Source organism: Lates calcarifer, linkage group LG14 (genome assembly GCF_001640805.2).
Source record: "Lates calcarifer isolate ASB-BC8 linkage group LG14, TLL_Latcal_v3, whole genome shotgun sequence".
In the NCBI taxonomy this organism is placed as follows: domain Eukaryota; kingdom Metazoa; phylum Chordata; class Actinopteri; family Centropomidae; genus Lates; species Lates calcarifer.
In genome coordinates, this window is record NC_066846.1 from 7,050,657 (window position 1) to 7,078,562 (window position 27,906).

At 40.9% G+C, this 27,906-nt stretch overlaps 1 protein-coding gene across 1 annotated transcript; it reads right to left on the reverse strand.

Annotated features, from left to right (window-relative positions):
- Window positions 1-27,629, reverse strand: vax2 (ventral anterior homeobox 2). Its single transcript, XM_018705198.2, has 3 exons — window positions 25,981-27,629; window positions 21,116-21,303; window positions 1-4,243 (listed from the first exon to the last, which is right to left on the reverse strand). The coding sequence occupies exons 1-3, from the start codon at window positions 26,213-26,215 to the stop codon at window positions 3,746-3,748; spliced, it is 921 nt and encodes a 306-aa protein (XP_018560714.1). The 5' UTR covers window positions 26,216-27,629; the 3' UTR covers window positions 1-3,745.
- Window positions 27,630-27,906: the final 277 nt, after the last annotated feature.

Sequence of the window (27,906 nt, forward strand, 5' to 3'; positions counted from 1 at the left end):
AGCGTGAAAACAGCTCTGTCAGCCCAGAAACAGAAGTAAGCCTCTTTAAATAAGTGCAAAATGTTAATGAGACAAAGAATTGTAAAGCATATATAAAGTATTTTTTTCTGAACTTTCCTTCGCATTTTGTTTTTCCTGTTAAAATCACATGGAGCGGACATGGAGATAACTTGTGCAAAGACCCATTTATATATATATTCATATATAAATTTATATCTATGTACATAGAGTTTGTTCATCATAAGTAGTAGCTGGTGCCATTAGCTTGACATTAAGTAACGTTTACTGCAAAAAGAAAAGAAGTTATGGTCCTGTGTAGGACCTTGGCTGTGCATATAGAAAAAAGTAAACCTAGCAGAATCTGTTTTTAAAAAATAAAGGAACATTTCACACAATCTCAAAGGACTTTATCCATCAAGAAAACCATGATGCAGTAGTGAGAGCCATAAGAAGACCCTTAATGTTTCTGAGATGGTGGTTTAACCTAAAACAAGTGCAAGATGTCACAGATTGCACAAAACAAAAGCAACACTCCCGCCCTGTACTGAGAGGAAGCTAAAGAAAGCAGAAAAAAAGCGTAGAACCAAAAATAAAAACAGAAGGCTTTTGTTTAACTGTTGCAAGGCTTTACAAAGTTTCTTTCCGTTGCCTGGAAGAGAAGTGGCATCTCACGCCTTTGACCGGCCGTCTGCCTCGAGCTGAACTGTTCATCTCGTAGCTGCTTTTAGAGTAACCCCGCCTTGACTGAGCGTACAACACAGTAACTGCAGATTTACATTACAAAACACCACCGTACAGTGACAGAATATGGAGTCAGTGCTGAGTTTTGAGGGAAATAAGGAGTGTGCGAAGTTTTTTTTTGTAACCACTGAACCACAAAAGTGTTTCTTTAATATCTGATCCTCCCTTCATGTTGCATTGACTGAGAAATGAGATTAATGCAGAGCTGTTTTTGTTCATCAAGAGCTCATTTATCCACTATCTTACGCAGCAAGTATGAACTGTTACCAAAAAAATTAAATAATCCAGCAAAAAAATGGGGAAAAGAGGCTGTGTTTTGCTTACAACACAGCAGGGAAGCAATTTAGCAAGGACTGAGACGACTGTGTTGAGAGAAAAGAAGAAAAAAGAGGGTTTGTGAAAGGGTACACCGGCCTTACATGAGAAGCAAGCCTCCTGACCTCTCAGCTCCATCTCTCTGCTCAATATTTGATGTCACAGCACATGAATTATGGATGGTGCTTATAGAAAATAATACTGTGTTCAACAACAGCACAGGTGCAGCGCTGCAAAGAGCCGTGAGCAGATAACAGGGTTTTTTCCCTCTCTCTCTCTCTCTCTCTCTCTTTTTGTGGCACTGCAGGGGCCTGAACACAACAACAACAACAACAACAAATCACCAGCTACCAGCTCCGGTGCTAACAGGGGTGCAAAAAGGCCCAGTGAGCTGAAAGACTGTGAGGTTTATAGGGCTGAGGTCAGAACCTTTCTACGCACTCCACCACTCCTCCAATGTATCTGCAGCTGGGAACACGCTCGGCTTGTTTAAGACGTAGCCTGGCCTTTGCTTGTAAGCGCTTTTTTAAATTGATGTCAGGGGAGTGTCCGTTTTCTTTTTAAGTAGATGTGGCATTGCCTTTAGGGAATGTGAGAGAAAGGGATGGGGAAAAAACATGTTGAACCTCACAATGAGACGTAATGCAGACATGAATAGATACACGGGAAAATGAGAGAGACAGAAGATATGAAAAGGGGGCGATAACTCATCTGACACAAACAAATTGAGGGCAAACTGTTCAGAATCACATGTTCTCAGAGGTGAGGTTTGATTTTCTTTGGACAACAAGGAAACCTGAACAGATTGCATCATATGGGGAGAAAGAAAAATAGCTGATCCTTCCTTTTTTTCCTCCAGTTCTGCATCTACATACGTCTTCAGAGGTCAATTTAGGTTCAAATCAATTACAGATTCAATTCAGTCAATTAAAGATGGAGCTGAAAGAAAACTGAATAAACCAACTCTGTTACCGCTGATGATTTTCTAAATTGTTCAGGGGTTTTTCCATTTTCAGTGTGGATCAGCAGGTAACGAAAACAGCTTCAAAAGCAGGGGGAGACAGCAGAGGATGTATACAAACCTACAAACATAAAGTGCTTTCAGTGAGGGGCAAGCAGAGGAATCTTATTGTGAAAGGTGGGCCAAGGTAAAGACTAACAGGAAGGTCAGGTCAAATGTCACCGTAAAGGAGTCAAAACAAGAAACATGGAGCAAAACACAACATATCAATTTAAAGAAAAATAAACAACCACTGAAAAGCTCCGAACTCAAAAATTTCTCATGATGCTGCAGCTTATTGCATCCTAAGCACGCGCATACAGTAAGTTATGGATATGACCTGGAAAATATGTATGTTTGATCGCTGTCGTTGTGATGTGTTGCAAACCATGACGACCATTTAGAAAATAAGATAAGATCATCAATTTAGAGTCATATATGATGAAGAGAAACAGCATTTCGGCACATTTGAGGCAATGGAACCAGACAATGTTTGGTAGTTTTGCTTAAAATATGACTGAACTGATTATCAAAATGCTTTTATGTCAATGGGCTGATCGATTAATCGATTAATCGACTAATTGTTGCAGCTCTAGTCCCAACCACAACTCTTTCATTTCCAGCCAAGGAAATAAATACAACGTTGGCCAAAAACCTCGGCCAGATTCCTAACTTGCGTGTCTGAAAACTCTTCTCCGCTGAATTTGCAAAACGAGAGCGTCTTTTAGATGATTACTCAAAGAGAAAGTGTGACATCTGTGAATCAAAGATTAATCTGGGTTCAAAGGTCACCTCTCTCAGCTCGACAGTGACTTGCTTCGCTGACTGGAGGACACAAATGCTTAATCCATAAATGCTTTGGCAGAGTTTAACCAGCTTTCTCACACGAGGACTCTTCTTTCTTATGTTCTTTTATATTAAACTGTTGGATCCAGATATGTGATTTTGCATCATTTGTCCAGATCCTACCACATATTATTTCATAAACAAACACAACCAAATAAAGAATTTACAAAAACTACTGCTGGACACCAAACAGACTGATATTAAAATGCTACAAATCTTTTTTTTTTTTCAGTGTTTCTTCCATATTGTGATAGCACATCAACTAAAATCAAACATGGCCACTTGAATAGAAATGTGTACAAACTGCTCTTCTTTGAAATACCACTCTTCTCATTCAGACACTGATTCAGTCTGAACTATCCATGTCAAGTATATTTTTTTTCCTGAACAGTAAATGAAGGCCTGTATAGAGAGCAAAAACCACACGTACAAACTCACAGGACAAAAAAGTGAAGAGTCACTTAAAACCACTGCGAAGAGAGTGGCGATAAAAACATCTGTCTGTCAGGGTTCACGCAACATACACACACGGCATTTTTGCAAAAATTCACAAGTTTTTTTTTATTTTCTTTCCTTTTTTTTTTTTAAGCGGGAGAGTCTCCGTCACATCACATCCTTTTCACCATTTTGTGTCAGTGTGCCAAACAGTGCTGTGGCACAAAATGGTGCCGCAAGGAAAGCAACCAGTTTCCTTTTTCACATTTCTCATGATCCAGGGTGATTTCTCTCACCAGTCTGCAGCCTCTCAAGTGTCAAACAGGTAGCAGGGTGAGACACTGAGGAGAAAAGCTCTCACAAAGACAAGTCCCAGTCCCCTGGCGTCCTCAAAGAGGGACACATTACTTAAGAAACTGTCTTCTTTCCACCCAAATCTGCCTCTTTCCTGTCCAGCCGCATGTACGGCTCAAAAGCTGAGGAGCCGCAGCCATAAGTGGATGTCAGTTCATGATGAGCGCCCCCCAACAGCGGCATGGAGAAGCAGAGGGAGTGCGGCGGTGGGACGCCCAGCCGTGGTGAGGGCGGGGTGCCGCCCAGTGATGGCAGCGACAGCCCAAAAGTCCCCCCTGGTAGGGAGCTGGGAGGAGTGCTGTTGCTGATTCCAGGAGAAGTGGAGGAGCCTCCGCCAGGGCTGCTCAGCAGAGAGCCATTTGCCGGGTGAGGCGGAGGCCCCAGGAGGGAGTTGGGAGGTGGGGCGGGGCCCGCCAGGAGGCGGCCCTGCTCCAAGAGGCGCAGGATGTTGCAAGTGGCCAAAGACTCAGACGTGGAGGACGAGCGTTTGTCCGAGTCTTTGGTGGTGTCCTTCTTCTGTTTGGTGCGGCGGTTTTGGAACCAAACCTTGACCTGCAACAACACAACCAGGAAGACAGATTCACATTATCGATTTTATTCCAAATATTTTGTCAGTGGTAGAACCAGCAAAATCAGAAGTAACAGGGCTGGAAAACTTTGCAGAGGCTCATCATCCTGGAACACTGGCTCAAAATGAGAAGAAATCAGTTTTATGTCACAAAAACAACAAAATCCTTCTGATTATATGTCAGTTCTATAAATTCTGAAGTTGTTTCATGCTTACAAAGTACCAGAAAGTTTCCCCTACTAAAAATGTATCCTAACTCATGAGCTATCCACACTGTTCTCCTCCTCTCAACACTGTAACTCGTGCAAATCACGGATTTTGAACACGCATTTACATAAGCCTTACTCGCAATCTGTAATTCATATCTTGACAAATTTCCTACATCCCCTTCACATGCCCAAAAGCTAAATTTTTCCAGAGGCTGAACACACGTGAGACTGACTTCTCTGTGACCTCCGCTTGATGCATATCTACCATCTAGCATGTTCTGAGTGCCGCTGGTTGAGAGCACGTAACACCTTAGCCGTAAACCCGCCACACACGCATAAATCCATGCAGAACAAGCAGAGATGCTGTAATCCCCCTGGCACCAGCCATTGGATCAACTCTGTTGTTTTTCTCTGCACATTTGATCATGGTTGGTCCCATGCACTCTCCTCTCTCACACCTCACAGTTCTAACAGGCCAGAAATGCACATATGGGAGAGGATAGTGATATTAGAGCTATACAGCAGAGAGGGAACATTAGATCAATTACACACAAATGCACTGCAAATCATGCTTACTTACACAGTTGAGGACAAAGAAAGTGAAAGTGTAAGAAAGAAAAACTCAGTCTCCATTGACATTTGCGCCATCTCTCTCTCTCACGGCAGCAAATGTTATAGAGATTCACTGCACGAGCCATCACGCCACCCGCTGCGCATTTAGGAAAAAGCTCGGTGAACTCTGCCTGTCCTTGTCCGCCATGTTTAATTGATGGGGGTTCTGCGTAGCTTTAATGTATAGCGTGTGGAAAAGTAAGTTGGGGCTGGGTGGGATGTTGATTGGAGGGCACGGTGGGGTCACAGGAGATCACTGCACGGAGAGTCACCTCTGATTGGAATCACAAGCATGAAAAATGCATGCGATCGTGACCGAGTTACAGCGAGCTCAGTTTTTCACTAAAGACTCGTTTTTTCTCACTGTGAGGCGAGCAGAGGTGCAGAGCTCAAGTTTAATGATAGAAATATTCATCTAAAACCTTCAAGAACTCTCTGTTTGGCATAGCAATTCATCTTCTCTATTTGTTCAAATTAGTTGAGCTACTCCACAATCCTCCCACCTACCCCAGGAAAACTGCAGAAGTGCCTCCTGTGGTACAAGTACCCCTGGTTAGGAATCACTTATCTACACCAATCAAGGCATGTTCGTAGTGTTGGACTCCTGCTTCTCTGCTGCTTTTGTAAGGTCAAACAAAATCTTTGTGGAACCTTATTCTTCTATCCTACAAATGCACTTAATAATTAGCTGCCATGTAATCATATTTCTGCCTTTTTCCTGAACCTGTTCCCCCATTTTCCCCGACCTGTGCTGTTAATTCAACAGTACAGATGCAGAAGCCGCCATGTGACGTCCTTCGCCAGGTGCAATTTTCATTTGTTCTTTAGGATTATACAGATTTTGGATGGTTTAAAGGAGAAGACACAAGACTTCATCTAAGGATTATATTTATGCTTTATTAATCTACCAATTATTTTCTCAATTAACCAAATAGTTTGGAAAAAGCATGTTAGAAAATAACCATCACAATTTCCAAAAAATAAAAAATTAAACTAAAAATGTAATGATAGAAAACAGAGAAGAGCAACAAATCCTCACTCAGCACAGTCCGAGTAACACTGCTCTGTGTTGTCTTCATAGCTTCTGATTATTCTGCTTTCTCAAACACGTCAGACAGAAAACTAGAAATTTGTTGTTCAGAGTTGATGTAAAGTTCCTTGGAAGACATTCGTAGAACTCTTTGCATTAAAGATGTTCCAGCCCACATATGTCGAGCCCAGAGTTTCCATCATTACATCCTATCAGTGGAAATCAGGTCAGCAGGTGGGTGAGTCACACTTCATGATCAGCAGCTTTATCTCTCTGCTTTTTCCACTCGTCCTCACATCCACACTGTGTTAAGTTTACCAAACAGTGCACTGAAAGTTATTTACACACAGCACAGACTTTCCATCAGCCTCATTACGATTTTTCGTAGAAATCCAATAACCTAATCCCTGATAAGTGGGGATTGGCAGCCATCGACTTAAAAGGAAACGCCTGTAACAGCAGAAATGCATAAGCCTGTCTGTGAAGGGTCTGTGGCTTAATTTAATAGTTTCATAATCATTTGTTGGTTGCACAACAGCAAAACGACAAGTAAAACACACACACGAATAAATGACCTCCATGTAAGCACTGGATGAAGGTACAAATACAAACACAGCAGGACTTCATGAGCACACACGCATACACATTCACAGAGGTCACATGTGAAGTGAACATGCGACAGTCACACATACACACAGACATTTACTGTGAGCAAACCTCTCACATGACCCCATTCATCAGTAAGACCCAGCCTTAGGTGTAAAGATCCTTGTTACTGTTGCTGATCTAAGTTACAAGCTTCAAATAGCATCTTAACTTCCACCTTCAGAAACTCATCAAACACATCATGAGTTAGTTCCTGTAGTTTAATCTCAGCCTTCTCCTAAGTTAGAGTCAGAGTTAGGCAGGTAAAACACAAAGACTCTGAGGGAGAAGATTTTCTGAAATAAATACTTTTAATAACACTATTATGCAGCAAACTGTGTGTTTTGCAGCTTAATCTTGGGTCCAGTAGTTAAATCTGATTATTTCCTGTTTTGTCCAACTCTATAATTGCACACTGCCACAACAACGTTCACTCGCTTCAAGTTTTCTCATTACTTTTCTGGACTTTCTCTGTCAGTTTCAGGCAATCATTGCCCTGTGTGTAGACATTAGCAACTCATAATCAGTGCAAGTTTTAAGCGGGCGCTGAAATTTCACATTAATGTAAGAAACAATGCCTTCGTCACGGGGCACCCTGGTGACCTTCTGGTTTAACATGCTGACCAATGAAACACAGTGTCCTGAGCACAAGTCCAGCTGGAGTCATTTCTTTATACCTTCATCTTGTGATCGATCATTGCAGTGCAAAAGTTAAAAAGTTATTTATTTTTATTCAGCCACAAGCAGCAACACTAGTCAAGTGGTTGATCTATAAAGCTGCAAACTGAGCGTGTTTTCTCCATGGAAGACGTCAGGTATGATGGTCACCTGTTGAATGAAGATGGCCAAGGTAACGCAGGGGAGCGCTGCAATGAAACAACTAGCTAACTACTCATGCATTTGCTTCTCAGTGGCCTTGTCAGTTTAGAAATGCCCCATGTTTAACCATTTCTGACAACACACCCAGACCCAACCAGCCGATTACATCTAAAAGTCGAGCGACACCCATTTCTATCGAGCTGACGCTGAACCGAGAGGCTGTAAAACTTTTCTTTGTTGGGATGTTCTTATTTACTCTGATGAGGATTGTTAAAAAGTGGCATGTTTTCTTCTTGCATCAAAGTCAGAGGTGCTACACACCCATCCACCACCACTTGCGTGTTCACACAGCCACCTTCGTGCAGCTGGCATCAGTTGGCTTTTATCTTCCGTAACACCTGAGTCGGCGTGACAAGTAGTTTCCCTAATTGGGTGGCACGGGTCATAAGCCAAAGGTAGCTGTTGATGTGTGGAAGTAAATCAGGTCCAACCGGTGTTAACTATAGTATCAGTGCACTGGAAAGGCTCAACAGGCAGCTACGGCAAGTGAGATCATAGTTTCAGCTACTGACCACGACACAAATAATGGGATCGGAGAGGATCCCACAGCTCAGAGAGGAATACTGACGCCAGCAAGTCTTACTGTAAAGACCCAAAAGAGGCACAGAGGGAGATGGAGATAAGAGGGTAGCTGGAGGGAGGGACGGAGAGGCGACAGGAGGGTGGGACGGGCAGCAGCTAAAACAATCGGTGTAGCTGCTTCTCCCTCCTCTCAGCATATATGTCATGCTTGTTAGCTCACACACAGCCTCGCTAAGATCTTCCACTGGATTTTACTCATGCACCACCGCCTGCCAAACGCCCACATCCCATAAAGGGCTTTCACTACAGATGAAACCCCCAACCAATCAGTTTCCTTTATCCCCATACTGTGGGTGTGGCTCAGTCTTCTGTTCACATCACAGCCCTCCTATCCTTTGCCGGGGTGGGGGGGGCTTGCTGGTGTTTTAAAGGGATTTTATTAGAGCGGGGAAATGATGAGAAGAGAAGAAAGCAAAGCTGCCTTTGGTACATCTACACTATTGGATGTAAATCCTTTTTAATGGGATCCAGGGTTCAGAGCTGGGGCAGAGATTACCAAGGGAGATCTAGATATGGAGTGACCTGCATTTGCCCCGACTTCGCCCTCTGCACCCCGCCCTGCTGCACTCTGCCCTGCTGGGGCAAGGATGTGGCATGGTCAGAGCCTGGGTGAGGAGGTTTGGACTGAGGCGAGGACGGCAAAACCAAGACTGATGGAGAGAGAGAGGTGGAAAGTGATGAGCAAAATAAAGCAACGGAGAGTACAGAAGGGCACCTACTGTATATTAATATCCATGTTATTGATGATTATCCTTTTCTCACAGTCTTTTAATGTTGAAAATATCACTTATCAACAAAAGACCAAAACCAACCATGCATTTGTGCGTCTCTCAAGACTTTCTGCCTTCGGCTCTCAGCTACAACTCCACTGGTTTACTGAAAACGTAAATATAAACATGGATCACAAAACATGGTTTCAGGTTTTAAAAAGACATTGAAAAAAAAAAGCTGGGCATTGTAGTCATCAAATGTACCTCAAATAGGAATAAACAGCACATTTGTTGGGGACTACTTTCAGCTGTGGATGAATACACATTTTGTGGACTAGTTGATATTTATCACAGCAGGACAGAGTATGTGGGATTGATGCAAAATAAACTACAGTACCCATGTTCATTGTAAATCACTCTACAAAAGTGGCTCATTTTTAAAAGCTTTCTGACAACAAAGGAGCTCTGTAGCAACAAAGAATAAGATACCTCAGGCTTTGGATACATGGGCAATACTTTCTAAAGGGATTTCATTCATTGCTTCATTTCAATTTCTTGACAATAAGGAAAATACAGAATATCTCTTATAGTTTCAGACAGTCAGTGATTTAGTTAAACCCTACATGTAAATGGATTCTTAAATATAGGTGATTATCAAGATAAAAATGTAAATGATTAGTAAAGTGACAAATTATTTATTATTATTTTAGTTTACTCTGCATCTATATGACAGTTAGTCCTTCAAATGTGTGTGTGAAATAAAAAATAAAAATAAAAAATAACCCTTTTTTAATTAGAGCACAATGTATTAGAGTTGACTTCTCAGGCTGCATTATAAGTATAATTATTGTGACTCTGAAATCATGAATTTATATTGTATATGATTTATGTAATTAAGGATAAATAAATATTTAAACTTTTATCATACAGGTTTACATTTTGAAGATGCCTCCCTGCCCCGCTGTCCTGTTTCAGCTGGAGAAATGTCAGATTAAGGAGATACAGAAAGACAGAAAGGAGCAGCTATAAATATCAGACAGAGGTGAAACATAGCTGCACCAGACTAAACACAACGTAGGGGATAAAAATGAAAGGATGGAGCGTAAACGTACGAAAGGGTGGGGTAAATTCAAGGTCAGGGTGAGATGATGGGGCCGTCACGCGTGATTACACAGGCTAGTCGGGCAGAGGTCAGCCAATCAGAGGCCTGCGCTGTGAATCCAGACAGCTGCAAACAGAGCGGCAGGCAAACTGGGCTAGAGGTAGAAAGGTTAAGCCAGATCAAGACCCAGTGTACAGATCAACTGGATATCCATATGTGTGATCAATAATCTGAGCTCTGTTGTGTCCCAACATGATACTCTGTCAAATTAAAGACGAGAAACGGGAGAAAACTGAAAATAAATAAGATATTCATTTAGATGTTTTTATAATTTAGTCTCTTTTGTTCTGAATAGTTTTTTCCCAACTGTATCTTTATCCCTTTATTTCCCTGCTGTACAGTGATGCAATAAAGCTGAACTGACCTAAGCTACAACAATGGAGAGCATTAGCATAAACATCCTGTGTGTCTGGCTGCTTAATGCCTGAAATGTAAAGTGAAATGCAGGATTGTGACAGTAAGGTCTTTAAGAAGGACACTTGGTGACTGTCTTTCACACTTTCCATGACCCCTCCAGCAGCTCAGTGATCCCACTGTGACCCTGTTCAGACCCCCTGATCCCAGGCATGTGATGAGCTGCAGCACACAATGAAAACTGTTTTTCCGTGGCTATTGTACCAGGCAGACCAGCGACCATTAAACTGTATGTAACGGACCAGTGGACACTTAGCTATATGTATGTCATGGAGGGAGCAATGGCAACCAATGTGTATTCAGCTGTACTATATGTGACAGACCAGTGGCTGCCATTATTAAAGAAAACCAAGCTGAGGCAATGACTTATTCAACTGTGTGTGATGGATCAACACATCAGTCTTTTATCAAAACTGTTCCATGTTATAATAATGATACCAGTACCAATTACCTGCAATTAAAATGATTGCCTTTTAAAATGAAACTTTAGTAATGCGCATTAATGGACCACTGACTATAAAAATAGTATTAGCCCCTCAGAAAATGTCAAAAAGACTCACCAAAAAAAAAAAAAAAAAAAACAATCAATGCAAAACATATGTCTAATTTTGTTAGGAGAAAACATCGAAAAGATGTTTTCAGATGTGTTCAGTTTGTTAAAAAAAAAATCTTTAAGTCACTTAAGGCACTATTTCAGGACACATTTAACAAGAATAAACAACAAACTTGAAGCTGTTCAGCAGTGTTTGGCCACATATGGACTAAAACAAATGTCTAAAACTAAATTTGGGTCAAAGTAGACTGAATTATAAGATTTCCTGGGTTGTTTAAACATCTTAATTTGAAGGATGTGCCATTAAGCTGTAGAATATAGTTCACTTTTCACTGTCAGATCGTCCAATGCAATGGACATTTTTTAAAATCTTCTCTGGTGTTATTTCTGTTTTAATAACTTCATTCTGTTGTTCTTCTTTTTGTCACTATCATGTCTTTTTGACATTTTGTGTCACATGTTTTCATTGTGAAGCACTACACACACAGAGAGCTGTAGTATTTCACGGCCTGAATTATATTTATCTTTTATATACATGTTTGTTTTGAAGCAGCATTTAGTCATGTAAGGGGGTGTGAATATAGTAAATGTGATGGTGTGTTAGGGTGGTGACGTTACACAGGGGGAGTTTGGATTAATTAACTTATCTTAAATCTTGGCTGCAGCTCTGTTTATACATAAATCTCTATTTGCTGTTTATCTAAATGATGGCTGCACCAAACAAACCAGATTCCATGTTGTTGCATAAATAAAAGAAGTGTTGCCTCATTAACTGTGCAAACTGACTTCAAATCCATGTTGACATCGGCTTTAGGATTATAAAACTGTCACACTGACACACCTTTCCTCACCATAATGTCACCTGCTTGTAAAGTACAACATCGCCCCGGCTCCATGTGGACTCCTCCTCCTCCTCCTCCTGCATCATCTCCACACTGACCCTCATCCTCCTCACCCCAGCTTCACACGCTCTCTCTGCCGCTCATTCTCAAACCTGCACCAAAATCATCACCATCGCCATTTCACCTGATCCCTAAACCTCCACCTGTCCATCACCTAACCCCACCCGAATAAACCTGATCTGGTCCTCCATCGCTGCAGCACATGTCTGGCCAGGTTCAGCCAGGGGTTAACCCCGTCTTATAGAATTGCTGGTAGATATGGCTGCCTAATCCTCCTTAGTGCAAAAGCACTTGGGACGGTTATGAGGCCCACCTCTTTCTCCGTCACCTCCCTCTGCCCGTCCCTCTCCTGTCCTCCATCCATTCACAGCCCTCTCTCCCCCCACACCTAGGCGAACCTCCCTCCAGGTCTAGATAACAGTCTTCACCACCTCCCTTCACATACTGTAACGCTACAGATGAGCTGCACTCGTTCATCAAAAAAAACCTACAGGTGTTTGAATGTGGTCCATGACTTTTCTTCCATGTCACCCTGCAGACACTCAAATCACCTTTAGCAAAAAATGTCCAGTGTGGGTTTTTTACCGCTGAGCCTCATGATGCCCAAAGCTATGACTGAACCAACAAAGACTGTTTTCATTTTCTGCTACTTTATTGTCTAAACCTCAACATCTCAGAGAGAAACATTGTACTTTTTAACCCCACTACATTTATCTGATAATTACAATTACTTTTTTCATTTGACATATAAAAATATGATATAATAGATTAAACTACAAAACAACTTGAAATAAGCATACAAATCAACTGTCCATACAGACCGTATTTCTTACAGTTTATTTATAATCACATAAAAAAGTGAAAATATTCTTTAAATGAAGAAAATATTCAGAATGAGTCAAACACCGAAAACAAATTATTAATAGCTTCTTCACTTTCCAGTAGCATGTACGGTATATTGTGGAGTTGTGTCCATCAGTGAATACACTGAACATGTTTTATTTATGGTGACATAACTTTATTTATACTTCATGTAGAGACATATATATGTTGACGTGGGGCTTTCACATAGTATGTTATTAATGTCTGTGGACTAAAAATTTCTTTTTAAGCTGTGAATTATTTATATTTTCAGTGATTTATAGGCATGTATAAGACTTTTAGTGAAAAGGCAACAAGTTGGAATAAAATCACTTTACATGTAAACAGACTTTATTATAGTTTTATTTCTTATATTTTTCTGCTACATTTATGTGTATAAATAGTGAAACTAGATTTTTTTAACAATCTACAACAGTTCTATAATATTTTTTCAAGTAGTTATGACTAAAGATTTGGACATTTTTGAAGGCACCTGTGTCATTTTTCATGTATTTTGCATCTTTATATTTTGTTAAATTTACCAACAAGGAGTCGGACTGATAAAAAAAAAAATTTAAAAAAGATCCTGCACATGTGGAGTAATGACAACCCAAGTGGGTAAAATTTTGCCTGACTTCCACCAGCTTTTAACAACAACAACAACAACAATCTGTAAAAAAGTATATCCTGCAAAACTGCACAACTCATGTTCTTATTATTTCTTTAGTATTTTTTACACTGACTTTAACTAAAATAAAGGATTTGACTACTTCTTCCACCACTTGAATTTTATCACACACACACACACACACATATATATATATATATATATATATATATATGTGTGTGTGTGTGTGTACAGTATATGTTGGTGTTTTCTGTTGTGACCACAAGGTGGAGATTCAGCATTCAACTCCCTCTGGCAGGTGTTTGTAAGCTCCCACACAGGTAATCCGCCCGTTTAATTGCATTACACATTTGCCTGGCAAATGACACAAAGTGGTTGCATGGACAACCTTTGACCACGCTAATTACTCTGGTAACTTGGGGTCAGACTTGAGGCACTCAAGAGTGTGTGTCTGTGTGTGTAAAAACCTCTTGTACCCAATTTTGCTGATTTTCACATCAGTTGGAGGATCACATGCTCCTCCATATGTTTGGAAAATTACACCATCCATGGCCTTGTACATGCACACACACCCATACACACTTCACTCTGAAGCTGATGAAACAAGTGATTAAGGACAAAGGCAACCAAGACTGAATTGCAATTATGTTCGTTTGATTATCTAATCAACTGATTAGATAATCAAAGCTTCGCAGGTTTCCTCCTGACCATCACTGAGGACAAAAGTTCCTCTTCTGAAGATGACGCTCCTGCTTTAGGTCACGACAGAGTAAAGAGGAAAGAGTTTGTGTCTTTACAGCACGAAGCCCAAACATTTTAACTGAAAGCACAAAGCACAGAGTGTCTGTCTGTCTGTCTCTCTTCCTATCTCTTTCTCTATTCTGAGTGTTTGGACAATCCCCGCACTGTGCAGACGCCTCTCTGCTACATCTGCACAGCTATACGTCATGGCCCGGGTCCTCTACGCCCCAGACAAGTGGCCAGACACCGTCTGTCTGGGCCGTCATGGAGAACAATACACACAACGAGGACATTCACTGTACGTAGACCCACACATTACACACAACTTGTCTCCTCAGCCTCCAGAGGGAAATGTATTTTGGGGATTTTCCCCACAGTATTGAGTCTTTTTAGGATTTTTGAGTGAAAAAAAATGCAGATTTTTCTCTTTTCTCGTCACATCAGTGGACCAAATCAAGCCTTTAATATCCCCCTGTTTCTATTTACCACTGCAACAAAGCCTAAGCAGTAATACTGTCCTCCTATCATATTATACAAATACCAGTTACGAAAGCTGGCGTAACTTCTTAACAGGGAATTTAGATTTACCCTGGTTTAATAAGAAGGGTCAGCCAGTTTTTAAAGAGCCTGTCTCTGTGTCTCTCTTCACTCTGTCATACCATTAATAATAATGCATTTTATTTGTGTTCACAGTGCTTTACACAATATGTAAAAAAAAACATCCAAGACCACTAAGGTATCAGCAGGGCAACACCTGACCTCCAGCCTCGCTGTGGTGCAGAAACCCTCGAGGAAATAAAAAAACAAGACAGCAACAAGAAGCATCATCTGAAAGTTTTCACAGCTTTCACACTAAACTGCGCCTAGGGCGGTTGGTATCAAGAAATTGTCCGTCTAACAGAAAAGACAGCAGGCAGAGCATGAGAGGAACGGTGACACTGATGTCAAGTGACTTATAGACCTGTCGGAGGTTGGCTGTTTCACATTAGAGGTGGGTGGTGGTCTTAAACCAAAACGTGTGTATTTGGCAGCTGCATCAGCAAGTGGATGTACACTTTTTGGCACAGGAACGTCTGAATGTTTTCATTATACAAAGATTTTTGTGTGTGCTTGTTGTCAAATTTGTCCCTGCTGGCCACTGTACACTCTCTGACAGACTGTCAGCCAATAAAATCAAAGCAAAAGGGTAAAAACTTTAGCAAACTGAGGTATTTAAAGGATAAAAAAGATCTATTTCTACTCTTTCCATCATTGTAGTTTAGCAGTGTGTGGATTTGAACCCGAGCTCTTGTTGAATACACACACCTTCAATGTTGATTGTCTTGCTTTGTAGCTTCAGATAAGAGCAACGCCTTTAAACCCAAATTTTGGATCTCAGCTCAAGTCTGCCTGCTGAACCTTTCCTCCTATAACTACTTTCTACACACTGACCTGACAGTCGAGTGAACACAAAAAGAAAAGAAAGTCAGAGTGGTGCAGGTGTTTGCTGGGATCAAAACGAGGAAAGTGTAAAAGCCTGTTGAACGTTTTGAGTCTCTCTCCGCCGCAGGAGTTCAGCTCCGTGTGAGTGCACACATGCACTAAATCTGTACTGCATCAGTGTCTGGATAATAAAGCAGTGATTGTGCCACTGAAGCTGGAAGTCATGTGAACAACTGCAGGCACAAACACACACACACACACACACACTCACACACACGCAGGTTGATGCAGCCTGTGTGTCGGTGTAGCTCAAACTAAACGTTTTGCATGATTTGATATCTCATTCATTCTAATTATTAAGTTAAATTATTAAGTATTATTAAGTCACAAATAGATTTAAATTTCCAAACAAATTCTCCACAACATACTGCCTGTTTCACAATAAAAGAAAAAAAATTTAAATAGTTTCTACGCTCTCATTTAACTATCTATATCCCCAGACTCTTTTAATCCCTTGCAGAGTTTATGTAAAGTATATCATAGACATAAATGTAAAAAGTAATTAATAAAAACCTGCCTCCACTCCATCATCCAACCACAGTTTTCAAAATGACACCAGTTGTGGTGTTTTCAGAGTTTTCACTTCTCAAAAACATGTTTTCTTGTCTAAAAAAACAACAACATGTCTCAGGTGACTTTAATTATTTGGAAGATTTTTAAAGGCCATGGCATTTGTGACATTATAAAACATGTCTGAACAGTCCCTTGGTAAATTATATCCTGCCCAGACATCCACTTTAAAAGGAGAAATACATCAAATCAAAATCCCTTTCCACTGTGTCCTCAAGCAAGTGTGACGAGGGGAAAACAAATGCAAACATTTACCCACATCTGTGCATTGTTCAGCCAGCTTTACATTAAAGATTAAACATGACTCCATCACTGAGCCACTCTCCCATTTGCTGCGGGATTAAACCAGTTTAACACAGCACAGAGACCATTAAATCCATAGCTTCTCCATGGAAGGGCTGCAGACAACAATAGACTGATAGTGTATACGTCAGCTGCACTCAACTCAGGAGGACAGTGGAAGAGCTTAGAGTGACCACACAGCATGGTGCTCCTGAAATCTCCTGAAGCCTCACTGCCAAACCAGCTGGAACAAGTAGGACATGGTGAAGAATGAGAAGAGTTTTGGGCTCTTTCTTACAAAAAAGTTACAGAAACTAGCTTGATGCTGCACATTTTTAGTCTTATGTGAGAAAGATGTTTAAAAAACATCAGTAACGGCCTCCAGAAAATATATTATATTAATATTACCACAAAGTAGATTGCATTTTTGTTGTTTTGAGCTCCTCCTCACACAGAATTACATAGAAAAACAGCACTAAACAGCTGTTATAGCTTCCTCTGTGGTCATTTAATGTAGACACCAACATTTTCAGACATGGAAAGGTTTCTAGAAACAAAGAATTTCTATTCGGCAGTGATCCCCACAACATACCTTCACAATAAGAGCCGCAGCCTTCACGAACATCCGTCAGTCCTCTATTGTCTGTGAGCAAACCGATCATAAAGGAAATGTAGGGGCTAGTTCATGGTGTGTGTGTGTGTGTGTGTGTGTGTGTGTGTGTGTGTGTGTGCGCACCAGCCCCTCCTGCTGTGTTACCCTGTAGCGGGGAGCCACCTGCCGGGATGAAGGGAGAGCTCTGAGCTGGTAATGGATTACTCGGTAACGCGTTACAGCAGAGATATCGATTTCCTCTCGCGATGCTGCAGCTAAGAGACAAAAATAAGTTTCTTCAGACGCGTTGATCCCTGTGCAGACTCAACTACTGAAGTGAGGCTGAATCATGAAAAAACAGCATTTCCTCGACTCTTGTCAGTCTGAATTAAATTGGTTTTGAAGCATTTCTCTGATGAGAAGTGGCAGTTTTCTTCACACAGGTGAAACTACTTTGAATTATTATCGCTTCATCGAGAAAATCAACGACATTAATGTTGAATATTAACGCTGCGCGATGGAAATTTACGCATTTACAGGTTTTGGACGACGAAACTGAAAAATTAAGACACATAAGTTCATGCATTAATAAATCTATTTTAAAGAATTTACTATGTCAAAAAAGTAACGAAGCAGTGGATCTGACAGGACAACAGGGTGAGTTACTTCCCCACTCCAACCCTGGTTTTTGTTAACTGAGAGAAGAGTTTTACGCAGTGGTCAGCGTTTCAGCTCACATTTACAAACCAAAACTCTCACTCTGTTTGTCCTTTTGAAGACGAAAATATCATAAAATTTGTCTCAAAAAAAAAGCGACGTGTGAGTCTAATAATTTAGAATATTCATATAATAATCAGCCATAGCTCTGTTATTCAGAAAATTGAAAAAAAAGTTTGTATAAATCTTTTCGTTTTGCGTGTGTGTTGTGTGGTGTGTGTGTGTGTGTGTGTGTGTGTCCAATGTCTGCTGCCTCATTGCGTGATCCGTTTGAATACCTGACCAAACTAATTGGAGTTACACCATGGGTCAATGATCAAATCCCCAAACATTGTTAAAAAACACTTAACGATCCAACCTCCCATATTACTGTAATTAGTATTTGTCTTTCAGTCACAGATAAACAGGCCTGTCACGTTTATATAAGGTTTATTAAAAAGGTGTCTGCTGCTTTAAAATGCCTCGGCTGCTGCTGCAAACTTCAATGACATTAAGGAATTTGGAGTTTGAAAGAAAAAGGTCGCAGTTAGTTTTTTTCAGCCTTTAAAAGTCAACAAGTGGCTGATAAAACAAAGCATCAGAGTTTTTTCTTTTACCGAAATAAATAAAAAAAAATCTAAGTTGGTGATATCTGAATTTCATCCAAACAGGGCTAAAGGGGAGAGCGATTTCCACCGAAACTTAAAGGATTCTGTGGCTCGAAAGACATTTTTAAAATGGACCAAAAACTCCAATTTTGATCTTAACTCGAAGCTTATTCCAATTTACTCCCTTTTTTGGGTTGAAATAAAACTGCACTGTCTTTTGTAAACCTTTACACCCAACAAAGTGGCGGGAAAATCCTGGAAAACAGGAGCGAAAGGCCTCGAGGAGCGTGTGTTTCTAACACTGGATGGATAGATTTATAATGGAGCTGCTTTTAAACCTCGCGGTCTTTAATTTGAAAATCAAAAATACTTCCTGGGAAACCTGTGAAAACCTTGACTACAGGAAACTGAAAACATCAACAAACACCTGAAAACAGTCCAAACAACTCTCCTAAAAATGACCTAAAAGTTTGAAAGCTTTTCATGATTGTCTTTGAATGGTGCATTTGCTTAAAACATGCAAAAGCCATGAGTAGAAAAAAAAGAGAATAATAAGAAAGAAAACGCCACTAATGCAAACTAAAAGCCTCCTGATCGCGCCTAAAAGCTGCTTCGGGAGCAACGCAGCATTAAGAAATTTCAGTGCAATGGGATTAATATTTCGCGCCATTAACCGAGGAGACTTTTATTATTTACATTTTTTGTTCTCACTTGAAGGTTAGAGCGGTTTTCAGATGGTTTCATTCAGCCAATCGTGCTGCTGCTGCACAGCGTCTCCTCAGCAGCAGCAGGAAGCTGAGGCCCTCCCATTAACACCCCTAGTGTCAGCACTAATGAGGGACACAGTGGCTGCTCTGTGCTCCCAAAACACACACACACACACACACCATCCCATCACCTTTATGTCTGAGTAGGGTTTTTGTGTGCTTGCTTTCACTGTGATGGTGCGTAAATTCCTGCATGTGTATGTGTGTGTGTGTGTGTGTGTGTGTGTGTGTGTGTGTGTGTGTGTGTGTGTCTGTAGACAACACATGTTGTACAAAGTTAAGCAGTTATTAGAAACTGATTATGGGGAAAAATGTCTCCACAAACTGTAGAGCAGATGCAGGAAACCCTCGAAAATAAAACCACAAAAATAAAAGTATTTACACTTAAGCTTTTGCACATTTATTTTATTTTAAAGAAACACCAGCAGGTTTGTTTGTTTCTGGGCCTTTTGTGCAGACGTGTGTTGAAGCACTTGTTGCAGGAAGTTAAAAAAAAAAAAAAAAACACACACACACACACACACACACACACACATATGTTTGTGCCACTGACCTCGCTTTGCATTTAAAGACCACGGCTCCTGCAGTAAAAACACTGCTGGTAACAAATGTTTCCAGCCGGAAATAAAACATTAAACGTTCAGGGCCCACGGTGTGTGAAATGTGATAAAATCACAACTTGACTCGCGAGATTTGTGTTTCAAAAACGAACCTGTAATTTAAAGGCTACAACACTTTACAGCACAATATATTGAGTAAATTACATTTCTATTGGTTCAGGCCACGTTAGTCGTCAAGACTCAAACTGCTGCCGTGGAAAACCTTCTTTAAGATTTATTATAGTGGGTAAAAATAAATCTATTGTTGCTGTATAACTCTACTGAGACATAAACTCACAGTTACTTTGACAAAAACATGCTATAATACGCTGTGTGAGTCAGTGTGTACGGGTTGGTGCCTAAGTGATGACGCCCATAATAAACACAGAGGGGTTGGGCTCCTCGTGCTGCAGGAAATTTTGAATGGAGCGCGCGGGGTCGGTGAATGAGTGCCATGAAATTTCTGCAGTGTTCAGACAGACGCACCAACAGGCTGTTTTTTTTACATTAGAGAAACAAACAGGTGCAATTATTTTTAAACTACATAAAGTGTGGAGAGAGAGAGAGAGAGAGAGAGAGAGAGAGAGAGAGAGATGCTTCTTTTCCTGTTTTGATTTGATGCAATGATGACGCACTGAGTTCACATCCAGTGCCACACTGAGCGCAATTCAATCTAATCGCCCCATGATGAAGACTTCGTTTAAGAGACGGATAATGTTGAGTTTTGATGGGGGGCTGGACTGTAAGTGTTTTTAATAATATGGGCAGAACTGATTGTTTAACATTTAAAATAGACCAATGCTACACGGTCATTCAAGCCTCTGTAAACACACAGACTAACTGCAACAGCCACACTTTAGCCCTGGATGGCCCTGAAGTCTTTAGGCCTGTGTTGACGGGTTCCTTATGTAGAGCTGATTTTTGTGTCTGTGTTCACCTACAGCAGAGTACACGCGCATAAAAATGAATAAACGTGCCTAGTGGTGTTGGGCTGTAAACGTCTGCCGCTTCTGAGAGGCCGTTTTGGGCGGGGTAGCTGCACGCGCTTTGCCCCCTCTCTGATTGGCCGAGGAGCCAATTAAAGCACCTCTGACCAAATGCTAATTGAATTGGTTTGTCCTATAACATATTCAACTATCGCCAGCCTATAGGTTATACTTACAAACATAATTGAAGTATCCTGTTGGCTAGCAACCAGTGGCTGTAAGCTGGTTAAATAACTACATGTGGTGGGAGAATTTCTTATTCGTTTAAAATATAAGTCAAATATAAGTTTTTCTTGTCTAATTCACATGGTTTATTTTTTGTCATCTGCCTCTGACTCGGTCTTACCTGTGTTTCGGAGAGATTCAGCTGCCGCGCGAGCTCCGTGCGCTCGCGGCCCACGACGTACTGGCACCGCTGGAACTCGAGCTCGAGCCGGTACAGCTGCTCGGCCGTGAAGGAGGTCCGCGTGCGCTTGGGCCGGTCCAGGTCGAGGCCTTTCGGCAGGACGATCTCCCGGATGGTGCCTTTGGCGTCTGTGGAGAATAAATAAATAAATAAATAAATAAAAAGTAAAGTGTCAGCTACAACTTCAGACTGCTGACGGTTTATTTAAGCTCAACGGAAGTGAGTACTCAACTGAGGCTATTATTATGTGCTAGTAGACTATTATTACACACGTGCAGGCTGAAGTATAGAGAATACACCTGGCTAAAATCTAAATGGAACCACTTGTTCAGTAGTTTTACGCCACAGAGACAGAAACACACCTTTTTATGGCTCGAGTGACTCTGTGTTTACACGGTGCCAAACTGATGTTATATTTATGAGCAGGATAATGGTTGTAGAAAAAAAAACGGTGATGGACGCCTGTCTGTGCGCCTCTGCCGTAAACAAACTACGTACGTGTGTTATTTTTAACACGAGGTTACACCGTTAATAACAAGCATGTTCTCTTTGGGAAATGTCCCATTTCTTTTAAATGTATATTTACACAACTGTTTATGAATAACAGCAGACAAATGAGGCCAAACACTCTTGTGTAATGTGCTTATATTAGTGGAGGTGTGTGCTCATAATAACACCAGAGTCTTGTAATTAACCGACTTCGTGGTTTTAATCCATTCAGTAATATTGGGCTAAATGAAAATTAAAACTGAAAAACTTAAGATTTGCATCGTGGCCAAAAAAATAAAATAAAATCATATACATAAATGATCCTGTAACGTGACACTAAAGCTCAAATGAGAGTCACTGCAGGAAGGAGACTTTATCTGAAACTTAGAGGATGATCAAATGGGCGTAAATCGTTCCCTCTTGTTCGTTGGTGTCACACACACAGTCACCGTCCAGTTACACTGACTGTGCAGACACTGACTGTGTAACTGGGGTTGAAGTGTTTTTTTTCTGTGAGTGTTGCTGGCACAGTTTCTGTTAATGTTTCTGCACCAGATTTAATTCACTCCAAACTAGTTGGAGGCTTCAAAAGCTCCAACGCTGTTTCCAAGTAAAAGGTCTGTGCGTCACCATCTATCAACAAACAACCGTGTGTGTGTGTGTGTGTGTGTGATTTCGTGGAACAAACTGTACTTAAATTGGATAGTTGTTCCTTGAATTTTCTTCTTCTTTTTTTCTGGTAAGGTGTGAGTTTACTGTTGTGTGTTTTTTTTTATTTTAGTTGTTTGTTTCCTTCCAGTTACAGGTTATTTGTTGTTAATCTGAGCTGAACTGTCAAAAATGAGCTGCCTCGATATTTTAACCCAAAATCGAAACTAATTTAAAAAACTTGAGCGTACAAGAGATAGCACAAAGATATTTTATATGTATTAAAATATTTGTAAAAATCCGTCATTACACTCCGCCCTGTACCCAGAAGCCCCGAGGATATTATCTACTTAAATAAATAAAAATAAATAAAAATCCTGATTCGTTACTTTTACTTGAATTTCGCTGTAATCGACATGTTTCGAGTTTTTTTTTTTTTTAAATTATTATTATTTCCTATCCACAATAAAATCCTTGTTGTTGTGGACTTCACAGTAGCCACCAATATTTGTTCGTATTTATCACATCGGAGGCCAGACAAGGCGTCCTCTTTGTCCAGGGTTTTTAAGTCATAAAATATGCAATCCGATAAAATATGAAGGGCCCTGAATTAAATATGAAACAGTGCTGATTGAAACAAACATCAATAGAGTTTCTGTTGGAGGGCTCCTGGCTATCTACAAGAGCAACAAACACAGAGAGGAAAAACTGATTTTTTAAAATTAATTTTTACTTTTTAATTTTTTTTTAAGCTATAAAGGCAAAAAAAAAAAAAAAACTCGTTGTAAAGGTGTGTCTCTAACTATAACGTGACGTATTTTGGAGGCGTGGTGATAAAAAGGTAAATAGAACATTTCGCCTACAACAGGAAGGAGAATAAGTGCGTAAAAGACCCAAATAAATTGCGTTGGAATGAAACGAGCTAATTAATTCATCACTTATGTTCCCTGCTTCACGGCCTGGCCTGTATTAACCAGTTGTTTGAATCATAGTGTTATAGCCTACATGAATGAGAGATCTCCATCTTTACGCACGCATAATGACTGTGCGTAAAGTGTCGCCAGGAAAGAAAGATTCTGCACCAGAGAGGCTGTAAACCCTCTAACACGCGGGTATACAGCAGCATACATCTGCACGATTTGCAGCGAGCAAAAAACCAAAAAGCTCAAACTGAGAGAGAGAGAGAGAGAGAGAGAGAGAGAGAGAGAGAGAGAGAGAGAGAGAGAGGGAACCAGCGGCTCTATCTGTATACGCAGACTTGGTGACCTCTCGGTGACCCCGGCGCTCTCTCCGGAAAACCCGGAACATCCAGACTCAGCATTACACAAAAAACAAATCCTGACACCACGGACTGTCAATATATACGCTCTGTGAGATCTGTGCAGCATCTGAGGCAAAACCGGTTCAGGTCTGAGTCCTCCTACAGGCCCTGTCCTCCTCAGGTGGACACCATTAACCAGCGACTAATGCAGCACAATAAAACCAACTCAGTGCTGATTATTCACAGGCTCATTCAGAGAATATACGAACATACCTGGAGTTATCTGTGCTTAGAAGGACCAGAAATAAAGATAAACAGTTAATAAACAACATGAAAAACCTGACTGATGGCAGCAGCTCAATCGTCTAATAAGAAACATATATGTATATTATAATAAAAACAATAAACACTGAGAAATAAAATGGTCTTACTATTCCTACAGTTGCTACAATTTCTGCCCAAACTGGTCGACGCTCTGAAGAAGCTGCTGGTTTTAGATTTTTCTTAGTGTTTTTTTTTTTTTTTTTTTTGCACGTCAAACATTTCTCTCTCTCCTGTCTCTTCCTTCCTCTCTTTCCATTTAAAACTAGTCGTCTCCAGGCTAAATGAAAGCCACTCTTCCTCTCATTAAATGAGCTGCTTCTGGCACAAGAGACTGCACGACTAAACCGTTCAATAAAGGATAGAAGAAAAAAATACTATAACCAGCCAGGGACTATAATATCCACAACATTCATCTATAAACGCGAATTGATAGGCCGACATATTGATTCTGTCCACAGCATACAATCACACACCACTGCAAAAAAATATTGCAGTAAATCACCAGCCGAAATTTAATTTTATGTTTTTTTGTTTTTTTCTCTATGGAGTTCTGAATGGGAGTTGCTGACATTTTGTTCTTGGAAAGCACTGAGCAAAATATATACATACAGCAAACTTCACAGTGACTCACAGCTCAAAATATTCAACATATATTATTTACTTAATTTTTTTCCCATACTGAAATTATAACAGCCTTTATGTTTACGTGCTGAAAGAATAATTAAACATGTCCTCAATGCAAATAACCTTAAATAACCTATAGATCCAAAAAGATAGAAACATGTTTTTTTTGTGTTTCTGGAACCTGGTGCTTTTCAAGTTTTTACTCCAACACATACACTTTAATTTTCTATAAATTAACCTGCAAATATAAATTAAATACAAATGTTTTAGGCTTATTTAGACGCTCAACATGACTCTAAAACAGCATATAATCATATAAAAAATTAATAAAAAACAAATGACAACAGATTTTTTTTAAATTTCATTCTAAGAGTGTCATTTTGCTGCATAGATTTAAATGACTTTCTGTATTTTAATTCAGAGACTGGCCTCCTGCCGGAGGGCGTGGACACCCAGTATAATTAAATATTATTCTGCTGTTCATTAACACAGCGTTAGCACACAAAGGCAATCAGCTACTGACACACACACACACCACCCTCACAGTGATCACTGATGGAGGGTTGATGTGTTTTGTTATCTGCTCTTTTATTGATCAAGTGAATTTCCCCATTATCATTGTCCTGAACAGTTTGTTCAGGAGCATTATCCTTTGTTTTCTTGACTTTCTCAGCTCTGATTTTACAGCCACACAGGTGCATTAAAGAAAAAACACTCGTTACATGTCTGAGAAAAATATATTATAAGCAGCAATAATTCACAGAGGCTATTTAATTACTTTGACTATTAATTTCACAAATCGATTTTTAAAAATATTTTCACATGAGGATTGGCCACAGCTGATACAGGCTGTGCCAAACAATAATTCTCTGGGTGATTTAATTGTATATTGCAGCAGGTTATAATCTTTATGTTAAATTATTATTTACAGGTGTGGTCTCGTGCTACAATCACCTAGAGTGCCACGGAAGTGAAAGCCTATTGTTGTAGTCCACCCTGCTGGTGTTGTATTGTTTCCCACTTTGTTGTTTAGTAAATCATTATTATATGTTTGAGAGTTTGAGTATAACACATTTATTTAGACTAGAACAGACTATAATATCTGCCTTCTTTAAATCCACATCCATTTTTATAAGAATCATTTTTTAAACCAAACAAATTCACATTCAGGTTCTTTTTAGATTCATATAAGATTTTGTTCCTGTTTTAAGACATTTCTTCTTCTTTCCTGACAGTGATCAGTGTGACTGACAGTGCTGTCTGTCAAAGGATAACAGTGTCAAAGGATAACTGAAGCCAGTGATTGCGTCCAGTTATCGCTGGTTATTATCCAACTGTGGATAAAACAATAGTGGATTTTAAATCTCCCTCGGTTTCCTGGAAACCCTCGTGGCTTCCCTGCCTGAGAATTAGTTTTACGCACAAACTAAATGTGTTTGTTTTGTCTTCGTGCACTTACCCCTCACTAATATCCTCCGACAGTAGTCAGGGTCCACTCCCAAAAGTTTGTCGTGTCCGTCTTCGCTGGAGGACGTCGGCGTGGACGCTGATGTCCCCGGGGTGTCGGTGGAGCTCTGCACCGGGGACCGGCTCCCTATCTCGGCGCGGCACTTTGTCTCCATCCGGTCCGGACAGAGCGGGTTGGGTCCACAGCGGTGGCTCCCATCGCCCATAGTCGTGGCCTGATCAAACATCTACAAGTAAGTTAGAGTCTCTAAAAGATTATCTCTCCCTCCTTCTGTCGCTGCTGCTGCTCACCCTTCTCTTTCTACTTTCTTCTCCTCTTTGCAAGTGTTCTCCAGAGACGAGGACAGCATGCCCTCCTCTCCCTCCCCAAAAAAAGGAAGAAGAGTAGATCCAGTTACAAAGGAACCACGCGGTCCAGTAACGGGACCGGTGTGTGCTTCAGGTGTCTCGGCATGACGCACGGTCCGAAGTCCAAACCAAGGCAAATGGGGGGGAAGCCGGGGCTGGGTGGTGGGTGAGGGGGTTGGGGGGGAAGAAACCTCGGACTCCTGCTCTAACTATCGTAGCCAGGAGGTGCAGAGGAAATGCATGGTGCAGCCTGCAAGGTACAAGGGGGCAACTAGATCTATGGAGGAGCGGGGAGGTGGCACAAACACACTCACACACTGCTCACCCACGTAGAAATAAAGTGAGAGGCGGCGCAGAGGAGAAGAAGAAGAAGAAGAAGAAACCCTCCACACAGCAGCGGTCACAGTTCACCGTGCACAAGCCAGGGAGGAAAGTTTCTTCTGGTTTTGTCCAAAGCAGCAGCCTGTTACTTCACCCCCGGTCAGATCGGCTGCCTCTGCGGATCCTTGATTGCATGTTGCTGCTGTTGTTGCTGGTGGTGGTGAGATGGCCACATAAAGGGGGGGTCGGTGGTCTTCTGGCTTTTTTTTTTTTCTTTCTTTCTTTTTGCGGAGCGCACAAGAAAAGATGTCTGTGTAGAAACCCTTCAGGAGGGAACTGTCAGGAAATGGGAAATGGTCACATTTGCTCGCAAATAAAGTCTCGAGCTCTCTTGTCAGTTTTCATATAATTTGCTGTGCAGCTCAAACATCACGTCAGGAGAAGGGGCGGCTGATACACCCTGCCTGCACTAACAGATGAGGGATGTTGGTGTGTGGATAATATTTGCGGCGACACAGGAGCACTTAACAGAGGCAGGAACCCGAGACGTCACTTCCTGCCCACGCAAGGTCGCAGCCGATTGGTCCGCCGGCGGGGCACGTTTTGACAAGAGGATGAGCGGCGCTGCAGACCGGGATCAGGCACGGAGACATGAGACGATGGTTGTGTGCGCTATTCCGCTCTGGAAACAGCCAAATGCAGCGCTGCCCGGGTTTCCTCACAGCCCTGTCAGACTCTGACATTTATTTATTTTTTTCGTTTAACAGAGGAACTCTGAGTTCTGCTCTGATGCAGGACAGAGTGTGAGAACAGAGGGCACGGTGGTCACTTCTGACCCAGGAAGGTAAATCATAAATTGCAGCCAAAATGCCTCACAATTTAACCCCTTGAGCGCCCAATAACAGGCGTGAAAATTCTGAATATGAAAGTATGAACTTAGCAAACATGTATATATATGCCCCATAGGCCTTTACAAGCCTGTTTAGGCCAATATATAAAAGCCAGTATGGGCTTTTTATTAAATACTGGACACTTAGTCTGTCATGGTGGAGGTTTCTACATAAACAAAGCCATGTCCAAGTGTAAAAACATGTTTCTATAAATGTATTCTTCATTAGAATACTCAATGAACTCCAGACTTTACATTTATATATCCACATTAAAGGTCAAAGGACAGAGGACGGCCTGTGTTGTGCCAATTGCAAAACCAGATGAGATAAATTTGTGTTTTTGGGCAGCAAAAATAAAA